The sequence below is a fragment of the Macrotis lagotis genome, chromosome 2 (genome assembly GCF_037893015.1).
Source record: "Macrotis lagotis isolate mMagLag1 chromosome 2, bilby.v1.9.chrom.fasta, whole genome shotgun sequence".
NCBI classification, from domain to species: domain Eukaryota; kingdom Metazoa; phylum Chordata; class Mammalia; order Peramelemorphia; family Peramelidae; genus Macrotis; species Macrotis lagotis.
The window spans coordinates 150,726,318-150,752,053 of record NC_133659.1 but is presented as its reverse complement, the minus strand read 5'-3'; the positions used below and the strand labels follow the sequence as shown (position 1 = coordinate 150,752,053).

The window sequence follows — 25,736 nt, the reverse complement described above, 5'->3', positions numbered from 1 at the left end:
ATATGAAAATTTGCTCCAAATTATTACTTATTAGAGAAATGCAAATTAAAGCATCTCTGAGATATCACCTCACAACTCTCAGAGTGACCAATATGACCAGAAAGGACAATCATCAGTGTTGGAATGGATGCAAGAAATCTGGGACACTAATACATTGTTGGTGGAGCTGTGAACTTATCCAACCTTTCTGGAGAGCAATCTGGAATTAAGCCCAAAAGGCAATAAAAATGTGTATACCTTTTGATCCAGCACTACCATTACTGGATCTATACCCTGAAGAGATCATGCAAAAGGGTAAAAGCATCAATTGTACAAAAATATTCAAAGCAGCCCTGTCTGTGATAGCAAAGGTTGGAAATTGAGTGAATGCCCATCAATTGGGAATGGCTGAACAAATTGTGGTATATGTATGTTATGGAGCACTATTTTTCTATTGGAAACCAAGAGGGATAGGAATTCAGAGAAGCCTGAAAATATCTGCATGAACTGATGCTGACTGAGATGAGCAGAACCAGAACATTGTACATCCTAATAGCAACATGGGGGTGACTATGAAGTTTGATGGACTCGCTCATTCCATCAATGCAATAACCAGAGACAATTTCAGAACACCTGCAATGCAGAATATCATTTGTACCAAGAGAAAGAATTATGGAGCTTAAACAAAGATCAAAGGCTATTACCTTTCATTTTTTAAAAAAGTGTCTTTTGTACTATATAATTTTGCTATCTCTAATATTTTATTTTCTCCTCAAGGAAATGGTTTCTCTTCCAACATATTCAATTTACATAGCAGGGAAACAATGTAAAGATTATCAGACTGCCTTCTATGGGGTGATGGAGGAGGGAAGGGAGAGTAGAAGAAAAATTGTAAAATTCAAAACCTTACAAAAATGATAGGTAGACACTAAAATTGTATATAATTGAAAAAAATAAAATATATTTTTAAAAAAGAATATTATGCATTGGGGTAACTAGGTGGTGCAGTGGATAAAGCATCAGCCCTGTAGTCAGGAGGACCTGAGTTCAAATTTGGCCTCAAACACCTAATAATTGCCTAGCTGTGTGATCTTGGGCAATTCACTTAACCCCATTTCCTACATTAAGTTAAAAACTTTTTTAAAAAGAAAAAAATATAATACTCATTTGACATTGCCAAGAAGACAACTTATTCAAAAAGTTTTAGCCAATGATCTTTAAAAGGTAGTAGTTTTGTGGTTTTATGCATCATTTTTTATTACTAAGTGCTATACCCTGATATTTTGTATTTTTAGTGTTGTATTTATATACTGTGCAATTTTTTAAAAAAATGAGAATTCAAAAAAAAAAGAAAACCAACATGTCTCCTACTTGTAAATGAATCTGTTATCAGTTAGTATGGTACCATTTGAGATTGAACTAAGGAAAAGTGAGCTAAATTGATTTTTTAGTGAAATGGAGACAGAACAACATTCAGAGATAATAATGTTAGGGAGGCTAAAATAAACAATTTAGGGTCATTAAAATCCCCAGCAAAGGCCTGGGACCACTAAGAGGTTAAATCACTTGATTTTGGTCACAGCTTTTATGTATTCGAAGTAGGACTTGAAACCAGGTCATCCTAATTTTTAGGCAAAAATATATCCATTTCTATATTCACTTCACAATGTTGCCTCTCAAGAATTACTTATCTGTGCAATTTTTTTTTAAAATATGGAAAGTCTTCAAAGATAGGTAGAATCAATTACCTTTTAAAAATAGATTAACCAAAACAAAATGGACTAACCAAGATACTACATAATCTGTCTCACTCATTTTTCAAAGTAGATGCCACAGGAAAAATACTTGACATCAATGACAGTGACTATATTTTCATCTATCATTGAACAAGCTTCTGAGGCACTAATTTTAATTAATGAATTTAATGATCTAAACAAATATGAAATTTGAACATGACATATATATGTGTGTGTATATATATATATACCTACATATATACATATATACATATATTATCTGATAAGAAACATTTAAACTGAATTTTTGGTTTTTGTTTCTTCAGCCATTTCAGTCATGTCAGACTCTTAGTGACCCAATTTGGAGATTTCCTGGCAAAGATAGTGGAATGGTTTGCCATTTCCCTTTCCAGTTCATTCTACAAATGAAGAAACTGAAGCGAACAGGGTCACACAGTTGAGTATCTGAGTTCAAATATGAATTCAAGAAGCCAATCTTTTTTGGTTTCACAGCCAGCACTACATCCACTTTGTCACCTGGCTACCCTTAAACTGAATAAAACACACACACACACACACACACACACACACACACACACACACAAACACATTTCTTTCAAGAAGTAACACAATTATTTGTCATTGAACTCATGCTTCTTCTGACTCTCCTGATTTTCAGGAATTTATTTCATGCCTTCTCTATGGGAGCATCTTTTCCTCCCTGTTTTCAAGTCCTCTTGACTCTATCATCCTCTTCTATTAAAATATAAATTCCTTGAGTGTCAGATCTGTGTTCTTTTAACCATTTTATTTGTATTCCCAGTATTAAGCACAATGCCTAGGACACAGTAAATACTTCATAACTGTTTTATCTATCAGTCTACCTATGAACAATAAAAACACTATACCTTTCAGATCTTCAACTGTCTCTTGGGCAGGCAATTCCTAAACAAAAGAAATGAAAAATATCAATATTACTTAAATTGAATATTTTATCAGGAGCTTTAGAGTTATTTATTGAACAGATGGTGTTAGCAAAGTGCTGTAGGGGGCAGACAGTATAGTCCCTGCATTCAACAAGCTATGATCCAGTGGGTAGAACAAGGCTATCACAGATATATTCATAGCTATACAATTAATTATAGCTGTACTAATATAGAGACATGCACAAATTATTTTAAGAAGTGAGAAGGAAAATGATAGAACAGAAATATTGTGTGAGTGCTTTGCAGAAATGAGAGCCAGGAGTTATTTTTCAAAGAATGTAAATTGTAGAATTTTGAAGGAAAGAAGGAACATTACTTTATGGAAAGAATCACAGGAGGCATTCTAAGTAAAAGAAATTGTATAATTGATGATTCCAAAGAGAGAAAGGAGAATGTGGAGGATCCTAGGTAAGTTTTTCTTCTCTTCTGAGAGTGCTGAAAGCATATAGAAGAAAATGAAGAAAGTAGCCCCCAAATCTTAGCACAATTTTAAAACTTAATGACTTGAGAATTTTGGAACACTGTGTATTTATAGTAAGAAGTTAATTTGTAAAAGTCTAAAAGTCCATGATTAGTAACTTAAAATACTTTGTGAAAGACCTATTTCCTCTCTTTAGAGGGCAGAAAAATCAGTCTTACTAAATAACAGCAGCAACAATAATCGTATGTATTTATTTTTTGATCTGGGCCCCTGATTTCATTGATATAGGAAACCCCTGCATGGGGAAATTCTTTCTAACAATGCATACTGACATTTGTTCTGTAACTTGTAGTCACAGTGTCCCTTAGGTGTCTAATGACTAGCCACAGGTTACATAGTCAATATATGTCAGCAGTAGACTTGAAGGGTTACTACTTTGCCTCTCATCAAATGTTCCAACCAAATTAACTGCTGGGAAATTTGCAGTGTTTTACAGATATAATCAAACTTGAGACTCACATGATCCTGGGGAGGTAGTTGTTAATAGCAGCATTATCCCCATTTTACATTCATGAAAACAGGAGTTCTAACAGATTAAATGTAAGTCCAAGTTCATGAAAAATCTCAAGATGCAAATCTGTACACTATTTACCATCTAGTTTGTGTCAAATATGTCATTAGAGCTTAGGTCTTCTTGACTTCAGGTCTGACACTAATGGCTATCTGAGTCTACTTTTATTTAACAGACAGATGCTTCTGTCTTCACATGAATATAAATCAGCACACGTACAAAAAAAAAACATAGCCTAAATCTCCCACATATAGTATTGCTAAAATGTGAAAATGATTTTTGCAATGAAATGAGAGCAATTATATAGAAATACTAACCAATAAGCCAGAAGAATGATGAGAATTTATGCTGTGTCCTCTTGAGCTACAGTGGAGTGGAGGGGTAGAGAGATTTTGATTGACCTCTTCCACTTTCCCATTATTGGTCTGTCTATTATTGCTGATTCGAAAGCAGGAAGAGAAAAAATTAAAGCACAGATATTTCTAAATAAACCATGATGATTTTCATGGTGCTGTAACAAAACCAATTTCTCCCAGTCTATTTTGTCACCATATAAAAACCACAAACAGGTATTTCGTCCTTACTCTTTAGAATTCCAAGGCAAATTCAAAATTGAATTATAAAAGTAAAGAGCTAAAGTAATAATCTGTTTGTTATGATCAATTTTAGATGAAATGCTAAGCCTTATCATAAATAATTAGGCTAGTTTGCTAAAAAGATGCTTCATGTTTATATGATTTTACTAGGGAAAAACAAGGGGAATAAATATATGTATATATGTATATATATATATATATATTTATATTTATAGAGAATTTCACACATATTTATAAGCATAGAATATATAATTACATATATAAATAATAAAAGTTAAATGCAAAAACAGACATGTCTGCTCACTGAATCAATGGAGAAGAAAATATATATATATATATATATATATATATATATATATATATTCCAATACAGAATGATTTTATAAATTGTTACCTTGGACTCTTGTGATGAATTATATTTTCACTATTAACCTCTTTATCTTTACTCTGCCTTTCATTATTTAAGGAGTTCTTTTGCTGAATTACTTCTCCTTCATCAAACATAAGGTGCAGACGATAACTGATCAATTTTATTACCGTGAAGAATATAGTCACGGAACTGCAGTAAATGAAGATGGTGATTGCATTTGGAGGGAAAGCCTATGGAAGAAAACAAGAAATCAAGATAAAATCAAACTTAATGTGTCCCCAACATCATTATTTACATACAGTCCAGAAAGTTCTTTCCTACTTCAGTTTCTAATCATATGATGTTGATATCTCAAATCTTATTCAATTGTTTTATATTGTTTATCCTCTAGAAAAGCATCTAATGAGGGGCAGCTAGGTAGTGCAGCAGATAGAGTATTGGCCTTGGAGTCAGGAGCATCTGGGTTCAAATTCAGCCTCAGACACTTAATAATAATTACCTAGCTGTGTGGACTTGGGCAAGCCACTTAACCCCATTTGCCTTGCAAAACCTTAAAAAAAGAATTTAAATTTTAATAGAAAAGCATCTAACATGTTAGAAAATAGGGACATAACAACAGACAAGGTCTATTTTCTGAGATCCAATCTAGCTATGTATAGAAAGGTCAATCACAGGAGATTTGATATTTGGTAATAGCCATATCACCATATGAAACCAAGTCTAGAAATATTTCCAAGTCAAAATTGAATAGAATATCAAATTTGATGATTTTTTCTGGCAGTCAGAAATACAAAGACTACAGGAAGAGAAGACTCCAGCAACTTTCTAAAAATAAATCAGCCAATTATTTATGAAGATAAGAAAATTCATCCAGAGTTATTAGATAGTTAAAGATAGTAGTGGAAGAAACCTTGGGGATCATAACATCTATCTCTTTCTTTTTTTCATATGAAGAAACCAAAACCTCAAGAAGTTATCTGAATTGTCCAACTTGACTAGATAACCTTTTGGCAGGATCAGGAATAGAACTCAGGGTTTTTGACTCTGAGAGAAGGAAGACAGAGCTCATCATCTCTTGATATGGGAATGAAACTGACTAGATTGCTGAATAAATAGTTGATTTAAAAACAGAAATGCCACAGCTTTTCATGGAGCAGAAATCAATTTGATTAACTCATTAAATGAACAAATGAATGAGCTATTTTTTCCATGACAAGTTAAGTGGCAGGAAAAATTCTACTATTTATATCATCTGAAATACTGGGAGCAGTGTTCAAGAAGAGATCTACAGACCATTAGAGCTCAATAAAAGTTTCTTGTGTCTCTCATCATCATCCATCCCTGTTCCAGTTTTACATGCATCTATACAATCTGGCATATACATATAAATATATATAAATACACACATACATACCTATATAAATAGATAAATACACACATACACATATAATATATATACATATATATATATATGTGTGTATATATATATATATATATATATATATATATATATACAGAGAAAAGAGAGGGGGGGGACAAATATATGAAGGAGGGCAGGAAGGAGGGAGATAGATTAAAGGAACACAAAAGACAACCTGTAATGAAGTATAACTTGGAAAATCCTTAAGAAAATCTAATTTATTTAATCACACATAAAACATACCTGAATACTCTTGTCAACTTAATTCTACAATAAAATCTTTGTATTTTTCCTTTGTTTAATTGGGAATTTCATTTTAAGAGGAAAATTCCATTCAAATAACATAAGGAAATGCTGAATAGGGAGGAAAACATCATTTATAGAATAACTAAAGCAGCTAGGGGAAGGAGTATAACTTCATTCTTATCCCTGTTCTTAAAGTATCTTAGTTTTAATACCACCACATAGTCTTCTTAGAGACTAAAGAGTGTAATATAAACCTTAGGAAAATCATAATGGAAATAACTCATAATAAAAACAGTTCTCTCCATTGTGTTCCATTAAGGGAAGATTTCCTGTGAATTTTGCATTAGTTTGGATCAAGACTTTTTTTCCTCTTTACAGAACAGGTTTAGACACATAAAAGATAAATAACTTACAGGTACATTCACCTAATGTCTTTAAATAATTTCAAGAAACTTGACTTTGGATGAAATAACATTACAGAGAAGCAGGGTGTATATTATTGAGATATTAGATAATTGAAAGAACTGATGCAGAGAAGCTTTGGTAGTAAACGGAGACTGTTTTTCACAGTCAGAAACATATTATGAAAAGACAGATTCATCAGAGTTAGAGAAATTAACAGTAGAGGAGAAGTTGGGGAACCTAGGAGGTTTAAAACAATGGTAGTGCTCATAGTCTTTGCTTTGAGATACTCTTTTCCAAAATGTAGTTCTTAGAGCACGTAAGGGCTTTTATGGGAGTCTTCGTTTTCACCCAGGTCATGCTATAAGGCCCAACAAGTCATATATCTGATATAGAACAAGAAAAGACCCCAGAGATAATGAAAACTCAACCCCTTTGTTTTTCTGATGAAGACAGTGAGGCCCAAAGTAGCTGTGTGACTTCTCCAAGGTCACATAGCTAAGAACATCAAATAAGGATTTGGACCCAACTCTTCTAACTACAAGGCTAATACTTTTTCTACTCTGCCAGGCTGCCACCATCATTTCCTTGTATGGTTAACCAGTAATGATGAAGCTAATTAAATTAGATGAATAATAAACTAGGTCTAGAGTGAGATATGAAAAAGATAGTGGTCAAGACTGCTTTCAGGAAAATGTAAAGCTCTTTACTGCCCCCAAGTCCCTATCTTTTTAATATTAACATTTTATCAATGCTGCTAAATGTCAGAAGGACACGAACTAATGCTGCTTCCAAAAAACTGAAACTAAAAATAAGTACCACACAGAGGACATTGGAAAGGAAAATGGTTAATTTAAGTAGGTAGCAACATGTGAACAGTGAGAAATTTCAATGAAAAGGAGTAAGCGATAGTATCAAAGAATTACATGATAGGAAGAGAATATGGACTTGTCACATTGCAAGAGAAAATGTAGATTGTCAGAATATTGCAATTGTACCTTCATAATGTTGGAGAGAAAAAAAAAACAGTGAGGGCCTCCAACACAGTGGCCCTGATATAGACAAGAATAGCACAGCATGGGTAAGCATCTTTATTATTGGAGGGAATATTGAATATTGATGAAATCACAAAACCACATTAGTATTTTCCAAAATAGTTGGCAAAATAGGAAAATATAACCTTCCTGTTTTCCTTCTAAAATGTCTGAATCTACATTAATTAACAGTCAGATATTTGGAATATAAGAAAAAACTAGAGACAAAGAAACAAAAAAGCTTCCACATAGCCAAGATAGATTTGCAAAGTGCTTGTAACATCTGAATGCTCCCTTTTACTCATAGGAAAAGCACTTGAGGCTTTCACTCAGAACCTATTTATTCTAACTTTAGATATAGTTCCATCTTAGTAAGGATGCTTATTGATTCCTCAATCCATAGAAGATTAAAAGCAGCAAATCATAAAACTATATTAGATGTTTAGCTAGGCTTCACAATGGATAGAGTACCAGCCCTGGAGTGAGGAGGACCTGAGTTCAAATTCAGACTCACACTTGATGCTGAGGAGGTCACTTAAACTCAATTGTTTCACCAAAAAAGAAAAGAAGAAAGAAACAATATTAGAAGACAAATCAGAACAAATATTATAGCTAATAGTTTGGTGATGAACAGGACAAAAAACCAAAACCCTCTAGGGAAACTTCTATATGCCTCCAACATCTCAGAAGGCATCATCATATAGTAATGCCTATAAATGGTGAGTGAAAATCATTAAGAAAATGTTAAACTATGCTTATTAACCTTCACTGGAAGAGAAGTATCTGATACAATTTTAAAATATTTCCATCAAAACCAGTTCAAAGTCTGGACACTTAAGGAGTTAAGTTGCTAAATCATCCAGAAAATTAACTTTATGAAGTTTCTCCCCTTTTCTCATAATGGCCATGCAAGTGAATTATCAAAATAAAAATTTCAATTAGGGTAGTGTCTACATTTGGATTTTTTCATTAATAATTTTATGGTACAAGGAAAAGAACACTGGATTTGGCATTGGAGGACTAGGTTCAAATCTCAGATCACCAAATTATTAACTGTTTGACATTTAATAAGTCACTTGACTTCCTCCTTATTCTGAACCACAAAATAAAGAAGTTGAACAAGATTCCTTCTAGCTCTCAACATATGATGATTTTTAAATACTCAAAATCTTAGATTCAAAACTTTATGTAGATATTTTCCTTTTGTTATATTTTCTAAAGACAATATACAAATTCAACAACATAAAAAATGGCTGTTTGATCACAGTTGGAAATCCCTCAAGGAGCATAAAAATCTTGTGCCATTTCAAAATTCTGCTCTGATTTCTTCTGGTGTCCAACATACATTTTGTTTAGTGTTTCTTATTTTTGCAAGTAAATTTGTTTCTTTCAGAACTTCAGAGAGTTTGTTGAGTACACTTTTGCCTCTACTTCTCTCCCCAATTGCCTCCCCCCACCCAATTTCCTTGTGCTTAACTGAAATGGTTACTGAGCATGTACTTAGTCTCCCCTTTTGGACAAAGTCTAGTGGATATTTTAGCTAAGCATATGGAAGCTTGGAGTGGACCTGCCTTCATACACGAAGAATTAGGAAGTAAAGAAAGCAGAGTAGAGTAGAGAGGTTTTTACATATAATTTTGCTAGTAGGAGTGTTTTACACCACTGATCTAGAGTGCAGAACTTTGTAAATGTTCTTTTAGAATTGCTGGTGATAAAAAAATAATTCACCACTAACCAGACAAGAAATGAGACTCTATAAACTAAGCTAGTTAAACAGTTCCTCTTCTGGGGCTACATTTAAACTTTTCCCACTTTGTAGTATTAACAAGAGCCGATGGTGGTGGTGAAAACAGTCTACGAGAACCCAGGATCACCTTGATATCACAGTAAGGCACTGGAGTAATTGTTTTCTGTTAAGCAGTGTTCCTAGTTTACAGACTAGTGATTTACTATTAAAGAGTATGCTTGTATATGCTTTTCCATTATTAGTGAAAGAAACTTCCAATAAATTTTCTTCTTTCAAACCTTTATGACTTTAATAGAAGTGACTTCCACTAAACTTCCTAAACGCAAATAACTACCTGACCCATGTTCTCAAAGTAATAGTAAGTTGTGGATCAGTCAAGTAGAAGGTATCTGGGGATAGCTAGGAGTAGTAGAAGTGGACAGAGGATAGCAGTTACAGGGGCACTGAAATTTTCATGAGACAGACAGAGACTTTCAGCAGAGCTTGACTTAACTTTCAATTTTTTCCATTTATAAAGTAGAGGAAGAACAATCATTTATTGTCTACTGTTTACCAAGTACTGGGCTATGTACTTTACAAATTTTATCTCATTTGATCCTCACTTCAACAACCCTGTGAGATAGGTTATTATCTCCATTTTACAGTTAAGGAAACCAAGGCAGATAAAGGTTAAGTGACTTGTCTAAGGTTACACAGATAGTTCACTATCTGAGGTAGGATTTGAACTTATGTCTTTCTGTCTTCAGGACCAGCATTCTATCTACTGTGCCCTTTAGCTGTCTCCTCTCATTAGAGTAAATCTGGTTAAAATGACTCCAGCACTAGATATCACAACACTGAATGTATGTTCTACTGGGATTAAGATGCCAGACAAAATTACTAGAAAATATAGTACAGAATGGGAAAGGGCATTTGAATCAAACCATTGAATAAAAAAATTAAGAAGAATATAGAAGGATTTTCTTTCTCAACACTAACATAGACATCCACAAATAACCTCAACATCAAAAGTTTACAGCAAAATATAGTTAAAAGTGAATAAAGACAGAATGTTTAATACAGAAGGAGATAGGTAATTCTAAGGCGCATGTATTAAAAAATAATTATATATATATATATATATATATATATATATATATATATATATGAAAGTTATCCTCATGAACCTGATAGGATCTGTGGGATATCTGTCTTTGGAAACCTGTCAAGTAGAAAAGACTTCTATCCTATTCAAGACAAGTAAAACAAATTTAAAAATACAAATAGAATTGGTGCCTCTCACATCCACATGAGTGTTGTCTTCTGGGTAGAAAGTGGAAGAGGCTACAACCCAATGATGACTGGAATTTATGTAGTGAGTACCAGCAAAGAGCCTGGTTTTCTGTTATCTTTTAAGTTAAAAGTCATTATGGTAATGGACAGAGACTTTTAAAAAAATCTATATTTGCAAGTGTTCACATAGAAACAATGGTTTCAGTCAATCAATAAATTTATTTAAAGGCAAGCATAGTGCAGCTACTTAGACTCACACAGTATGTACCTTCATGCATTTAGATTTTCATCTGCTGATATATATGGTACAGTTATATGAGTTTGAAATTCAAAGTCCTCTATTTACTAATACAAAAGATTACCTGTTATCAGGGTAATGAATAAGGATCTACTATACTTGATTTGTATTACATTGAAAGCATGATATAAATGCTATAAATACATAAATAGGAAATAGCATGCAATGATATGTCTAAATTATCACATATGCACATTATATTTTGTGAAATACATATCATATAGAGAACTCAGATATTAATTCCTCAGTAAAAGCTTAAATACATTCCTGAGAAGTCATAACTATTGACATACTATGGCATGAGTTCATCTAGGCAGAACTCTCATAATTTTTCTAGTCTTCTTAAGTGGAAGAACAAGTAAGTGTAGGGAATATGATATTATGAAATTCCAAATCTCTCCACCAATTAATATTTGATTTAATTAATTTTAATATCAAGATATTTAACTATTTTAAAGTATCATGCCTCCAAATGCATTACTCTAAAAAGTACATTAAAAAATGAATTAATTATATAAAAGTAGGATGCTCATTCCCCAACTGACAAATGGTCAAAGGATATGCAGAGGCAATTTACAGATGCGGGAAAATAAGGTGATCCATAGTCATATGAAAAATTGCTCTAAATCATTACTTATTAGAGAAATGCAAATTAAAGCATCTCTGAGATACCACCTCACACCTCTCAAACTGACCAATATGATGAGAAAGTACAATGATCAGTGTTGGAAGGGATGTGGAAAACCTGGGACACAAATACATTGTTGGTGGAACTGTGACCTCATCCAACTTTTCTGGAGAGCAGTTTGGAATTACACCCAAAGAACAACAAAATTGTGCATGCCCTTTGATTCATCAATAGCACTGCTGGGCCTATACCCTGAAGAGGTCATGTAAAAGCCTAAAAATATCACATGTACAAAAATATTCATAGCAGCTCTGTTTGTGGTGGCAAAGAATTGGAAATTGAATGAATGTCCATCAATTGGAGAATGGCTGAATAAACTGTGGTATATGTACATTATGAAATACTATTATTCTATTAGAAACAAAGGATGGGAGTACAGAGAAACCTGGAGGGATTTTCATGAACTGATGCTGAGTGAGATAAGCAGAACCAGAATTTTGTACACCATGACAGCGACATGGGGTTGATGATCAACCTTAATGGACTTGCTCATTCCATGAGTGCAACAATCAGGGACAATTTTGACTTATCTGTGGTGGAGAATACCATCCATATCCAGAGAAAAAAATTGTGGAGTTTGAACAAAGACCAAAAACTATATTACCTTTAATTTTAGAAAAACCATAATCTTATTATGCAATTTTGCTATCTCTTATATTTTATTTTTTATCCTTGAGGATTCTCTCAACACATTCAATTTAGATCAAAGTAGAGCATGGAAACAATGTAAAGACTAACAGTCTGCCTACTATGGGGGATGGGGTGAGGGAAGCGAGATTAGAAGAAAAAATAAGTGAGATTAGAAGAAAAAAAATTGTAATATTAAAAATTAAAAAAAATAGGATACTGAATGGTCTTACCCTCAATCTACTACTGCTACTACAATAATCTATGGCTAGTGGGGCTCATAAAAGAGTATTCTTTTTTAATGGGTGAAAAGTTTTCTTTATTCCATTGGAGGAAGGAAACTAGGCACATACACATATGTGTTGCCTCCCCCCACCCAATATCCACCCCCTAAGAGACCAACTTTACTACATACAGGTGTTAATCCTTATAGCAGTGGCTACACAGTGAAATGTAGCCCTGATCTATGGAGGGAAGCAGTTAATGATCAAGGAAGAGATGGAGAACATCATTAAAAACAAACTAGATAATTTTGATTACATTAAATTAAAAAGCTTTTGGGGGCAGCTAGGCGGTGCAGTGGATAGAGCACTGGCCCTGGAGTCAGGAGTACCTGAGTTCAAATCCAGCCTCGGACACTTAATAATAATTACCTAGCTGTGTGACCTTGGGCAAGCCACTTATCCCCATTGCCTTGCAAAAAAAAAAAAAAAAAAAAAAACTTTTGCACAGACAAAACCACTGTAACCAAGATCAAAAGAAATGTAGTAAATTGGGAAACAATTTTTTGCAACTAGTATTTCTGACAAAGGACTCATTTCTAAAATATACAGAGGGGGTTGCTAGGTGGTGCAGTGGATAAAGCACCGGCCCTGGAGTCAGGAGTACCTGGGTTCAAATCTGGTCTCAGACACTTAATAATTACAATAATTACCTAGCTGTGTGGCCTTGCACAAGCCACTTAACCCCGTTTACCTTGCAAAAAGCTAAAAAAAATATACAGAGAACTGAGTCAAATTTTCAAAAGAAACAAGCCATACTCCAATTGACAAATGATCAAAGGATATGCAAAGGCAATTTAAAGTTGAAGAAATCAAATCAAACCATAGTCATATGAAAAATTGCTCCAGATCATTAATTATTTGAGAAATGCAAACTTTGAGATACCACCTCACACCTCTCAGACTGACCAATATGACCAGAAAGGACAATAATCAATGTTGGAATGGATGTGAGAAATCTGGGACACTAATACATTGCTGGTGGAGCTGTGAACTCATCCAACCTTTCTGGAGAACAATTTGGAATTATGCCCAAAGGGCCACAAAAATGTACATACCCTTTGATTCAGCAATACCATTACTGGAGCTATTCCCTGAAGAGATTATGAAAAAGGATAAAAACATCATTTTGTGCAAAAATATTCATAGCAGCCCTGTTTGTGGTGACAAAGAATTAGAAATTAAGTGAATGTACTTCAGTTGGAGAATGTCTTAACAAACTGTGGTATATGTATGTCATGGAACACAATTGTTCTATTAGAAACTAGGAAGGATGGGAATTCAGGGAATCCTGGAGGGATTTGCATGAACTGATGCTGAGTGAGATGAGCAGAACCAGGAAAACATTGTACACTATAACAGACACAGAAACATGGGGACGATGACCAACCTTTATGCTCATTCCATCAGTGCAACAACCAGGGACAATTTTGCAATGGAGAAAACCATCTGTATCCAGAGAAAGAATTGTGGAGTTTGAACAAAGACCAAAGACTATTACCATTAAATCAGAAAAAAAAACTGTTATCTTATTATGTAATTTTGCTATCTCATCCTTTATTTGTCTTCTTAAAGTATATGTTTTCTCTCTCATCACATTCAACTTAGATCAATGCAGACCCTGGAAACAATGTAAAGACTAACAGAATGCCTTCTGTGGGGGGGAGAGCAAGAATGGGGGGGTGACTGTAAAACTCAAAATAAATAAAATCTTTCTAAAAAAAAAAGAAATGTAGCCCTGACAATGGAGAGGTAGCAGTAGCAATGAGACAAGTTTGATTTATAGCAAGACTTTGTGATTGGAACATGGTACTACAGTTGCTTTTTCAAGCTCAGGAATAACATGATGCTGGAATGAAACAATTCTGGGATTTTGCTGTGACTGAGATCATCCAGAGGGTGAATCTTAAAGGAGTCAGCTTCTTTCTGGTACTTTGTTCTGGAAAAATACAATGTCTCCTAATAATAAATAGAGAGAAGTAAAAAATTAAATATTTTATTTGTTTATCCAACAGCATACAATGGTAGTTTTTACCAAACATTGTTTTGGCAAGATTTTGGGTTTTTTAATTTTTCTCCCTCCCTCCCCACTCCCCCTAACAGAATGCAATATGATATAAGCTCTATATTTATAACCACATTATACATAGATTGGTTTTGAACATGTTATAAAAGAAGAATCAGATCCAAACAGAAGAAAGAAAATATTAGAGAGAAAAAAATGGCATAATACATAAGACAGCTTTTAAAAATTGAAGTTAATAAATTTTGGTCTTCATTTAAACCCCACAGTTTCTTCTCTGACTATGGATAGTGTTTCTGTCACAAGTTAAAAGAGTATTCTTCAAGGTACAATGAAATTATCAAATCATCTGAATTAGGGGCATTCTAGATTTTATCTCATTTTCTTAGCCTTCTTCCCTTTATGATGTGAAAAAAGTTTATGGGAGTATGCACTTTGGATGACAGCAGACTGACAGTTTGAATTTGAACCTAATGAACTGTGATTGAGTCCTCTAAAATATGCTATGCACAGTTCAGTCACTTGGAATTAACCAATGATAGAAACAAATGTCCTGTGAGAATCAGAACTGATCACAGTTAGGGGATGCCTTGCTTTTCCCTACCTTTATCATTTATTCCACAGGTTACAGTTAAATATACCTATTTGCCTTTCCCTTATGGGTCCAAGTCAATCATGCTTGGGGCCTGGCTCATGCCCTAAGGAAAAAAAAAATAGACAGAGACTGTGCTGATTTAATGTCAAGATTCTTGCTGTTGTAAGAGCAATACATTCATTTTTCCCAGACTCTTCCAGAGATCTTTATTTCTCCTATCCATACCCCTTCCCTAGATTCCAGAACTATTGCTTCTTCCTCTCATGACTGTTTAATCTTTATTGATGTTACCAATACTCTCCCAGTCATTACCACATGAAACTTTAAAGACATCTTTTTCTCCTTCCTTCCCTAATCACCAATTCAATCAAATTGCCAGGTCAAATTCTTCCTTCAAAATGTTTCTCATATTTTTTTTTCTTTTTTTCCTTTCCCACTACTAGCACTCTAGTTTGATCACTCACTGCCTAGTTGTGCTCTCCTTGGGGTCACATTTTCTAGTAGCCCCTCTTTCCAATTCAACTGTTACAACAAGATAAATTTTATAAATTGTCCCTTAAATGAATCTCTCTTTTGTTATAACAAATTCAATAGTTCTCAATAAAGTCTGACTAAAGTCTGTAAAGGGGTCATGACTCTTTTTTAAATCTCTCTTCTAAAATGAAGTTATGAAGTTTCAGCACTGGGAACTAATCATATGAATTCCAGGCCATCGGTCACATGTTTTAGGTATCCATTATAGGTCCAAAATGAATTCATCTTGTGAGGTGTGGATTTTTCTGTGCCTCAGTTTTCCCCCATATGCCATGCAAGATAAATGAGTTGTTATTTCCATCCTAGGAGATATTGTGGAAAGTCTTACTATTAATTCAAAGTAAGTTCCTCCATAGAGAGAGTCATAGACATAGTGAATAGAATGAGAATAATGATATAAGTTTATTGTGAGGATAATATTTATAAAAAGCATTTAGTGTGATATTTGACATATAGCAGTTTTTACATAATGCTTATTCCCTATTTCACTACTTTGTATTTTTTATCTCTATCATGAGATATTGTCTAATAAACAACTAGAATTACACATTTAGAGTCTCCTGCCAATGTCCAAACAAATAAAGGCAATAGTACATTCACAACCAGGAATTTGCTTATGGAAATCTAGTTTAAGATATAGTCATCTCCAGAAACTTCTATCTAAATTCTGGATCCATCTTTAGGTCTCCTGCCTCAGCAAATATGGGGGAAACGAACCATGAAAGAAATTAGAGAAATGAAGATCATGATGTATTCATAAGCATTTTCATTAATGTTTTTTTAACTGTCTTATAAAAACTTTACTGACACTGATATAGCAATATAATTTGCGATACATATATATATAATATTCATATATATATATATATATATGTACATTTAATATACACATACCCATTTGATGCACCCATCAACTCAGTAAAGTAGATCTTACCAATTTATAGACGAAGAAACCGAGGGTCATGGAAGCTAAATAACTTGTCTCTGGTCATACAGCAAATAATTTTCAAAAATGAATTTGAATCCATCTCTTGACTCCAAGTTGGGACTTTGTTCCCTACACCATGATACTTCTTTTCTTCTTATCTCAAAAAGTAATTATTAAATAATAGTGTTTAAAGATATCTGATGCAATATGTGTCTATATAAAAAAGTAAACGTATGATTTGAAATGCCTTTTATAAAATGCTAAGCATGGCCCCCGGCCAAGCCGAGACGGGCCGGAGACGGCCCGGAGCCCCCCTCGCCGCCCCTGAGCCCCGAGCAGCTGCAGCGGATCCAGAAGAACAAGGCGGCGGCCCTGCTGGGCCTGGCCTCCAGCAACGTGCCCCCGGGCCTGGGCGAGGGTGACCGCTGAGCGAGGAGTTCTGCAAGCCCTACTTCCTCCAGCTTCGTGGGCTTTGTAGCCGAAGAATGGAAGCGCCATACCATCTACCCACCTCCAGAGCAGGTCTTCACTTGGACCCAGCTGTGTGAAATCAGGGATATGAAAGTTGTCATCTTGGGGCAGGACCATATCACGGACCCAATCAAGCTCATGGACTCTGCTTCAGCGTTCAGAGGCCTGTTCCACCCCCTCCGAGCTTGGAAAATATTTATAAAGAGCTGTCCACAGACATAAAGGACTTTGTCCATCCTGGTCATGGCGATTTATCTGGATGGGCCCGCCAGGGCATCCTTCTCCTCAATGCTGTGCTCACTGTCCGAGCCCACCAGGCCAACTCCCACAAGGAGAGAGGGTGGGAGCAGTTCACCGATGCTGTGGTGTCTTGGCTGAATAAGAACTCCAGTGGCCTTGTCTTCATGCTCTGGGGGGCTTATGCGCAGAAGAAGGGCATTGCCATCGACAGGAAGCGCCACCATGTCCTACAGACTGCCCACCCCTCCCCGCTCTCTGTCCACAGAGGGTTCATTGGATGCAGCCATTTCTCCAAGACCAATGAGTTGCTCAAGAAGTCTGGCAAGACACCAATTGATTGGAAAGCTCTTTGAGGCGGTTGAAGCCCGAAGAGGAGGCATGAAAAAGCTCTTTGTTGGGGCCTGGGGTGGGGGATTTGGAGAAGCCAAAGTCTAATTGAGGAAACAGGTGCTTGGGGCCCTGGGTAGGGAAGAGGGAGGAGCACATGGGAAGACTTGTGCACCTTGAGGTCAGAGTTCATATTGAGGGGTGCAGTCTGTTTTGGGCTACCTCTGCTAGGTCTCTTTCTAAAGATGCTTCTCCTTGCACAGTTCTCAGTATCTTTCTGGTTAACGAAAAAAATCATGTCCCTTTTTACTCTGTGACCAAATAGTTAGCTTGTGTTGATGTCTACCCAGTCAGCGTGGGTCATCAGAGGAAGACTTGTCATTTTGTTAAGATGCATGTGAATTCACTGTGATCAGGAAGGAAGACAAATGATTCTGCACCAGCAAAACTTTCTTTTAAGCTCTGGAGGCATCTGCAGAAGGAAAATTGCATCTAGGTGCTGAAGGGAATAGGCAAGAGAACCAGACTCATCATTCCAGAGTTTTGTTTTGTTTTTTTGTTTTAAGAGCTCCCTGGTGGTGTGGGAATCCAAAGGTGAAGAAGCTTCTATGAAAGTTTGGCAGGATGGTTTTACCTTTCCTGGGAGAAGCATTTCCCTTTTTTGGTTTTTTAAAGTAAGAATCCGAGTTTGAGATGTTGACTACTAAGCATTGCAAGATAATCAGCCAACAAGTCAGTGAAGGAGAAAAGTTACTCTTATTTTTTCTGGTCCCTTTTCCTCATTGAGATGGCAGAATCTATCAATGACTAAGTTCTTTCTTGGGCAGCTCTAGAATGTAAGCTGCTCTTGTTCTTTAACGTAAGGAACGTTCTGGTGCCTTCCCCTTCTGGGAGCCAGGTCTTGGCAGGGAGAAGCTTCCTGGGGATCAAATGCATGTCTGTCATTTGGGGGTTAGGAATTGGAGACTCAGAGGAGAGAGTAATGGGTTTTTTCCTTTTGTGGACAAAGCCCTTTTCTCAGCTTGTCTCACTGTTGGGACCTTTTTCAAAGCGGTGCAGATTCTACAAAACGAGATTTACATTTTTATGGACTAAAATCGGTTTTACCTTTTTTGTAATATGGAAGTTTTGCTGTGTTCTATTTTTCTATCACTTATGCAAGCAGACTTTTATTTTTGTTGGGGTGTGTCTCTAAATCATCTGTTCGTGGGCTATCTCACTGAAGGCCAGCCTCGGCTTGGGTGCAGGTGCCTTCTTTTGTTAATAAAAGATGATTTAATTCTTCTAAAAAAATGCTAAGCATGCAATTCCATTGTGTGACAATATTTTTCTAAATCTTTGAATCTAGGGGTTATTCTCCTTTGAAAGTATATATTTTGGGGGTGGCTAGGTGGCTCAGTGGATAGAGCACCAGCCCTAGAGTCAGGAGTACCTGAGTTCAAATCCAGCCTTAGACACTTAATAATTAGCTAGCTGTGTGGCCTTGGGCAAGCCACTTTACCCCATTGCCTTGAAAAAAATCTAAAAACAAAACAAAATAAAAACAAACAACAAAAAAAGAAAGTACATATTTTCCTTCTTGATATTTCTCATTCCAACTCAATTCAACATATCTTTCCCAAGAACTTAAAATGTGTAATACATTATTCTAGACATAGGGAGACATCTTACCACCAATAAATTATGAACCAATGGAGAAAATCATGGATAATACATTGAAGAATAAGATATATTTAAGAGGAGGGAACAAAAAATGTATTATGGAAAATTGGGGGAGGGGCGTGACATCTCTTTTCACCTTAGGTGATCTTGAGGATCACCTAAGTCAAGGAATTTTTCATGGAGGAGCTGATATATAAGATGGACTTTCAATGAAGGGAAGCTCTTCAAGAGATAAAGATAGCAGAAGAAGTAGATTGCCAACATGCAAGTCATCAAGAGTAACAACATGGAGTTAGGAGAGAGGAGAGAATAAGATTAGAAGACATAGAGTAGCTCAGTTTGGTTATAATGCCAGGTATGTGGATAGTGATATGAAATAAGGCTAAAAAATAAATGAGAGGCAAATTATAGAAAGCCTAGAATGCCACAATCAACAATATACTCCAGCCATTTCCTAATTCATGAGCAGTCTTTTAGTGTCTATTTTTTTTGTTTTGTCAACAGAAAAGGAGATGCTATCAATATCTTTGTAAACACTGAGTTCTTTCCTCTGTCTCTGATCTTTTTTAGGTAAATTTCTAGGAAAGGTTTAGTTGGATCAAAGAACATGCACTCTTTAGTACCTTTTATTATTTTTTAAATTAAATTTTAATTTAGTTTCATTTTTTATTATTAGAGTTAAATCATTACAAATTATTTTCAGAATGTTAGATCCATTCACAGCTCCACCACCAATGGAGGTAGAGGAGTAACAATCACCAGTGGGGGGCATCTAGGTGATATAGTGAATAGTGTGCTGCATCTGAAATCATAAAGACCTGAGTTCAAATCTGACCTCAAGGACTTATGAGTCATCTGACCATGGGCAAGTCATTTAAATTTTCATCTGCCTCATATTCCTCAGCTGTAAAATGAGAATAATAAAAGCATCTATATCCTAGGAATGCTATGAGGATAAAATGAGATCATTTGTATAAAGCAAACTGTCAGACACATAGTGATTAACAAAGGCTTATTCCTTTCATTCCTGTTTTTCCACAACCCCTCCTACATTTGTCATTTTCTTTTGTGTCAGCTTTATCAAACTCAGAGTTATGAGGTAGAACCTCAGAACTTACTGAGCAAATTGTTTTATATCAATGTAATAGAATATCATTGAGCTAACAGAGATGAGAAAGAAGTGCATGATCTGGTGCAGAGTGAAATGAGCAGAACCAGAAATGAGCAGAACCAGTTATAGTTTAACATTACTATGATTTTAAAAAATACAACTCTTACAGTCTAAATAATTCTGATTAATGAAATGATAAAACATTATTCCAGAGGACTGATAAAGAGGAAAATTTCATGACACCCAGATCAGATTATCAGAATAAGGATTTTTTTTTAAATGACCAATGTGAGAATATTTTGTTTGAAACTTAAGTAGCTGTGTGATACAGGGAACCTAAAGTCAAGAAGACTTGAATTAAAATCTGCCCTCAGACACTTGCTAGCTATGTAAGCACAGGCAATTCATTTAATGTTTGTCTGCTTTGGTTTCCTGATCTGTAAAATGGTGATGAAAATAATACCTGACTCCCACAGTTGTCCTGAGGATTAAATGAGATGATAGTTGCAAGACATTGTGTTAAACAGTGAATGGTTTGTAGAAGACATTTATAATAACTTGTTTCTTTCTTGACTATTCTTGTGTAACAAAAAAGTTCTGTAATTCTTTGTTTCTATTTGTTTCAATGAACAGGGATATGTGGGAGGGAGAAAAGTAGGAGTTTTAGGGATTTCTTTAAAGTCTAAAGTGATATAGATACAATAAAAAAGATAATTTTTGTTAAAATGAGTATATTTTATTAGGCAATGGGGAGCACTGAAACTTTTTGTATAGAGGTTATCATGAAAAGAATTAGTGTTTTAGGAAGATTGCTTAGGCAGTACTGTGAAAAATGCATTTGAAATAGGATATAGTAAAAAGAAAAGATTATTTAGGAAGCTAATATGCAATTCCATACCAACTAACTACCAAAAATTAATTTATATAACTAGAAAAATAATCATAACATTCATCTGGAGAAACAATATTTCAAGAATATCAAGGGAAGGAAGGTAACCTAGCAAGATCATATGTCAAACTATAATACAAAGCAATAACTCTCAAAACAATTTGATAATGGGTAAAAAGAGAGCCTGGATAGTGAAATAGATTAAGGTAAACAGTATGCAAAAGCAATGTTTGATAAACCCAAAGATCCCATATATTGGAATAAGAATTCATTACTTGACAAAAGCTATGGGGAAAACTGGGAAGTAGTTTGACAGAAACTAGAATAGATCAGAACCCCACAATGTATATTAATGCAAATTTCAAATGACTTCATAATTTGCACCTAAAAGATTGCATCATAAATAAATTAGACAACAGAAGAAGAAGGTGCTTATCAGATCTATAGATAGGAAAAGAGTTCATGATCAAACAAGACAGAGAAGATCACAGAAGGTAAAATAGATAATTTTGATAATATAAAAGTTTTTGCAAAACAAAAGGAGCACCAGAGCTCTCCCTCAAGCCCCTCTAAGCAAACTTCAGAACAACAGAAGCCACGAAAAAGACAGAATGAAACAATTTTCTAACCCAAGACAATTTAGAAGGTTGGAACAAAGGAGTAAAGACCAATTCAGACTGTGCCAACACAGACTAGGCCAAAGCAAACCAGGAACAGATCTTGGGAGCCACCGAATTAGTAGCAACCATGGCAGTTTCCTGTCCTCTCAGACCAGAGGTGCCAAAGACAATTAAGAAGGTAAACAGCAAAGATCTATCACATCTGGGTGAGAACATAAATGTGATTATGATGAACCCTCCCATAAAACAGAAGCAGATAGTATAATAGCTTAAAAAACAAGAATCTTACAATATATTCTTTACAAGATCCACATCTGAAGCAGAGAGATACACAATAGGCTAAAGGCTGGAACAAAATTTGATATGCTTCAGCAGAAGTAAAAAAAAATCAAGGGTAGTAATGCTGATCGCAGACAAAACAAAAATAAAAATAGATCTGATTTTTAAGGGATAAGGAAAGAAACTTCATCTTCATAAAAGGCACCAAAGACAATGAAATAATATCATTATCAAATATATATGCACCAAGTGGTATAGCATCCAAATTCTTAGAGGAGAAGTTAATGAATTACAAGAAGACACAGAAAACAAAACTATAATAGAGGGGGACTTGAAACTCCCGCTCACAGAATTAGATTAATCTAAATAGAAAATAAGCAAGAAAGAAGTTAAGAATGTGAATAGAAACTTAGAAAACTTAGATATGCTTGCCCTCTGGAGAAAAAGGAATAGGAATAGAAAGGAATATTTCTTTTTCTCTGCAGGTAGAGGCGCTCTCTCCCAAAACTGACCATATACTAGAGCACAAAAACATTACAATCAAATGCAGAAAGACATAAATATCAAAATCATGTAATTCAGATCATGATGCAATGAAATTACATGTAATTAAGAGCTATGGAAAGATAAACCAAAAATTAACTGGAAACCAAATAATCTAATTTAGATTCTATTGAGAAACTTAATCAATCTATTCTACACTCTTGCTATATGAGTGACTCATTTTCTCTCTCCAGTTAGGATCACATATGACTCAGTTGCCACTAATATAAAAGATAAAGATCTTATAATATTCTAAATAACAAAGGATATTGACTTATACCCAAAAATGACTTAGCCTTGAAAAACTAAGGATAATCCTATAGAGTGGGCTTTTAATAGAGCATTTCTAAACATTCTGAAATAAAGACTATAGCTGCAAAGACATTTGGGGGGTATAAACTGAGTCAATAGAAACATACACAGGTAAATATTAATGAATAATTATAAGGGACTCAGTGAGTATAAACCATTTATTTTATAATATTAGGAGATGATAAACTTTTTAAACAGCTCTAGCAGCTGGTTCCAGCATACCTATCTCTCCTCTCTCCCCATCAAGAATATTCCTTTTCATTCTTATTTTAATATCATCAAGACATAACAGGATCAGAAAGGGGTGGTAGGAGCAGATAACATTGGAACTTAGTACATTTCACTATTGGAGAAAAGGAAATAAGGTGAATAGATTAAGGAAGTATTTAGTTCTAAATAAGACAAATAACAATTTGGCAACTGAGGGTGTGCTCATCAATTATGGAAGAGTAAATAAGTTGTAGCATATGTTTGGCATATGTATGTGATAGAAAGGGAGGCTATGCTGCACAGTGAATAGAGCGTCCTACCTGAAGTCAGAAATAGTCATCTTCCTACATTCAAATCTGTACTCAAAAAAATACTATCTGTGTAAACCTTGGATAATTCATTTAAATTTGTTTGCCCCAGGCCCCCATCTTTCCAGCACCTTTCATGAGAAATTACCCCAAATAGGGTAATGAAGAGTTAAAATAAATTACAACAACAACAAAAGTAAAATGTGATAGAATGCTATTCCACTCTAAGTAATAATGAAGGGGATGGTTTTAGAGAAAAATGGAAAAGACTTTTATGAACCTATGCAGAGTAAAGAGAATATAATCAATAATTGGTTTTATAGGATTATCACAATATTATAAAGAACTCAACAATTTTGAAAGATTTAGGAACTCTGGTCAGCAAAAAGTCCAAACACATTTCCAAGACATGTTACCCAGTATCTGATAGAAAAATGATGTATTCTGAATTGAGAAATTTTGGGAAATGGACGAAGTAGAAATTTGGTTGGCTTCACAATACTTGTATATAATAGGGTTCTTTTAATTTCTTATTTGAGAGGTGGAAAATGAATGGGTAAGAAAGCAGATTTTTTGATGATTGCAAAAACTAAAATTGAATTTATGAAAAAATGGGCTTTGGTGGTAAGGAGAAACTTGGAATCATTATAAGTGCTACATAATTTCTCAAGTGGGATCTAAGTCCATTTTAATTTGGATCTAGTCTATCATTCATCTACAAAGAGACTACCCTACAAAATTACAAGTTGTAATTCTGCATTTTACTAATTATTTTAAAGAGTTGTCCAGGACCCTAAGAAATTAAGTAACTTGGTCAGTGTCAAAAAATTAGCATGTATCAGCATGACTTGAACTCAGAGATCACTACATTTCATTATTTATCTGTGTTAATAAAAATAATAAATGATACTAAACTATAAGTGCTGTTTGAAATCAACATCATACACATAATACTAAAGAACCAGAGACATCAAATTCATATAAGAATATAGGGAAAGGAGAATAGCAAGGAGAAGAGAGAGTATAGGACATTAGACACACTAGGTGATTAGTAAATGCAATTCAAATTTCTTAAATTCAATAAATATTGGTCTTTTAACTGATTCAATTAGGTTGAACAATTTGTCATATGTGATTATTAGGAAATACTATTGTACTATAAGAAATGATGAGCATCATGCTCTCAGAAAAATCTGGAAAGGTTTATATGAGCTGATACAAAGTGAAATGTACTATGTATAAAGTAACAGCAGTATTGTAAGATGATCAGTATGAATCACTTAGCTATTCTCAGCAATACACTGATCCAAATAATGCTGAATTACTTATGATGAACAATTCTATCCATCCAGAGAAAGAACTGATTGAAGCATACTTTTTTATTTTACTTTCTTCATTTTTCTTGAGATTTTTTTCTTTGGAGGGAATCTGTTTTCTTTCACAAAGTGACTAATATAGAAATATTTTGCATGAACACACATGTATAACCTATATCTAAATGCTTACCTTCTCAATGAGAGGGTAGGTTTGTGGAGAGAGAAAGGGAGAGAATTTGGAACCCAAAGTTTTAAAAACAAAGGTTAAGAATTTTTACAGATAACTTGAGAAAAGTAAAATACTAAATAAAATTTTTTTAAAAGACTATAAGGGTCAAGTTTGTACTTTTAGACTAGTTCTGCTAAAGGTCTAGGAAGTATCACTGGAAAAAGTATTACTGGAGTTGCTTTAAGGTCTTGCATCCTTTGGTTCACATTATAATACCTCAGAGAGTAAGATAAAAGTCAGTAACATGAAAGTATCAGGATTCTCCATCTTTCAACAGTGGTTCTGTTTGGTTTCAGCTCCACAAAACATTGTGTCTTCATACTTTATAGCTTATATACTCAACAACAAAAAAACATGAACTATTAGTTTATTATGGCTGCCAATTCATACACAAATGGAAGTATTCCTAAAAGCAAATGAACTCTGATGTACTGGGAAGAGCACTGGTCTTGGTGGCACATGACC

At 34.6% G+C, this 25,736-nt stretch overlaps 1 protein-coding gene and 1 pseudogene across 1 annotated transcript in view; one reads left to right on the top strand and one right to left on the bottom strand.

Moving 5' to 3' along the window:
• Positions 1 to 25,736, bottom strand: part of PCNX2 (pecanex 2) — a 413,266-nt gene that overhangs the window by 385,096 nt on the left and 2,434 nt on the right. The window contains exons 2-4 of the mRNA XM_074222998.1: positions 4,684 to 4,889; positions 4,011 to 4,131; positions 2,624 to 2,660 (exon numbers count right to left, since the gene is read on the bottom strand). Coding sequence (XP_074079099.1) covers positions 2,624 to 2,660; positions 4,011 to 4,131; positions 4,684 to 4,889 — 364 coding nt within the window. The remainder of the gene's footprint in view (positions 1 to 2,623; positions 2,661 to 4,010; positions 4,132 to 4,683; positions 4,890 to 25,736) is intronic.
• Positions 9,256 to 17,951, top strand: LOC141510854 (uracil-DNA glycosylase-like; annotated as a pseudogene).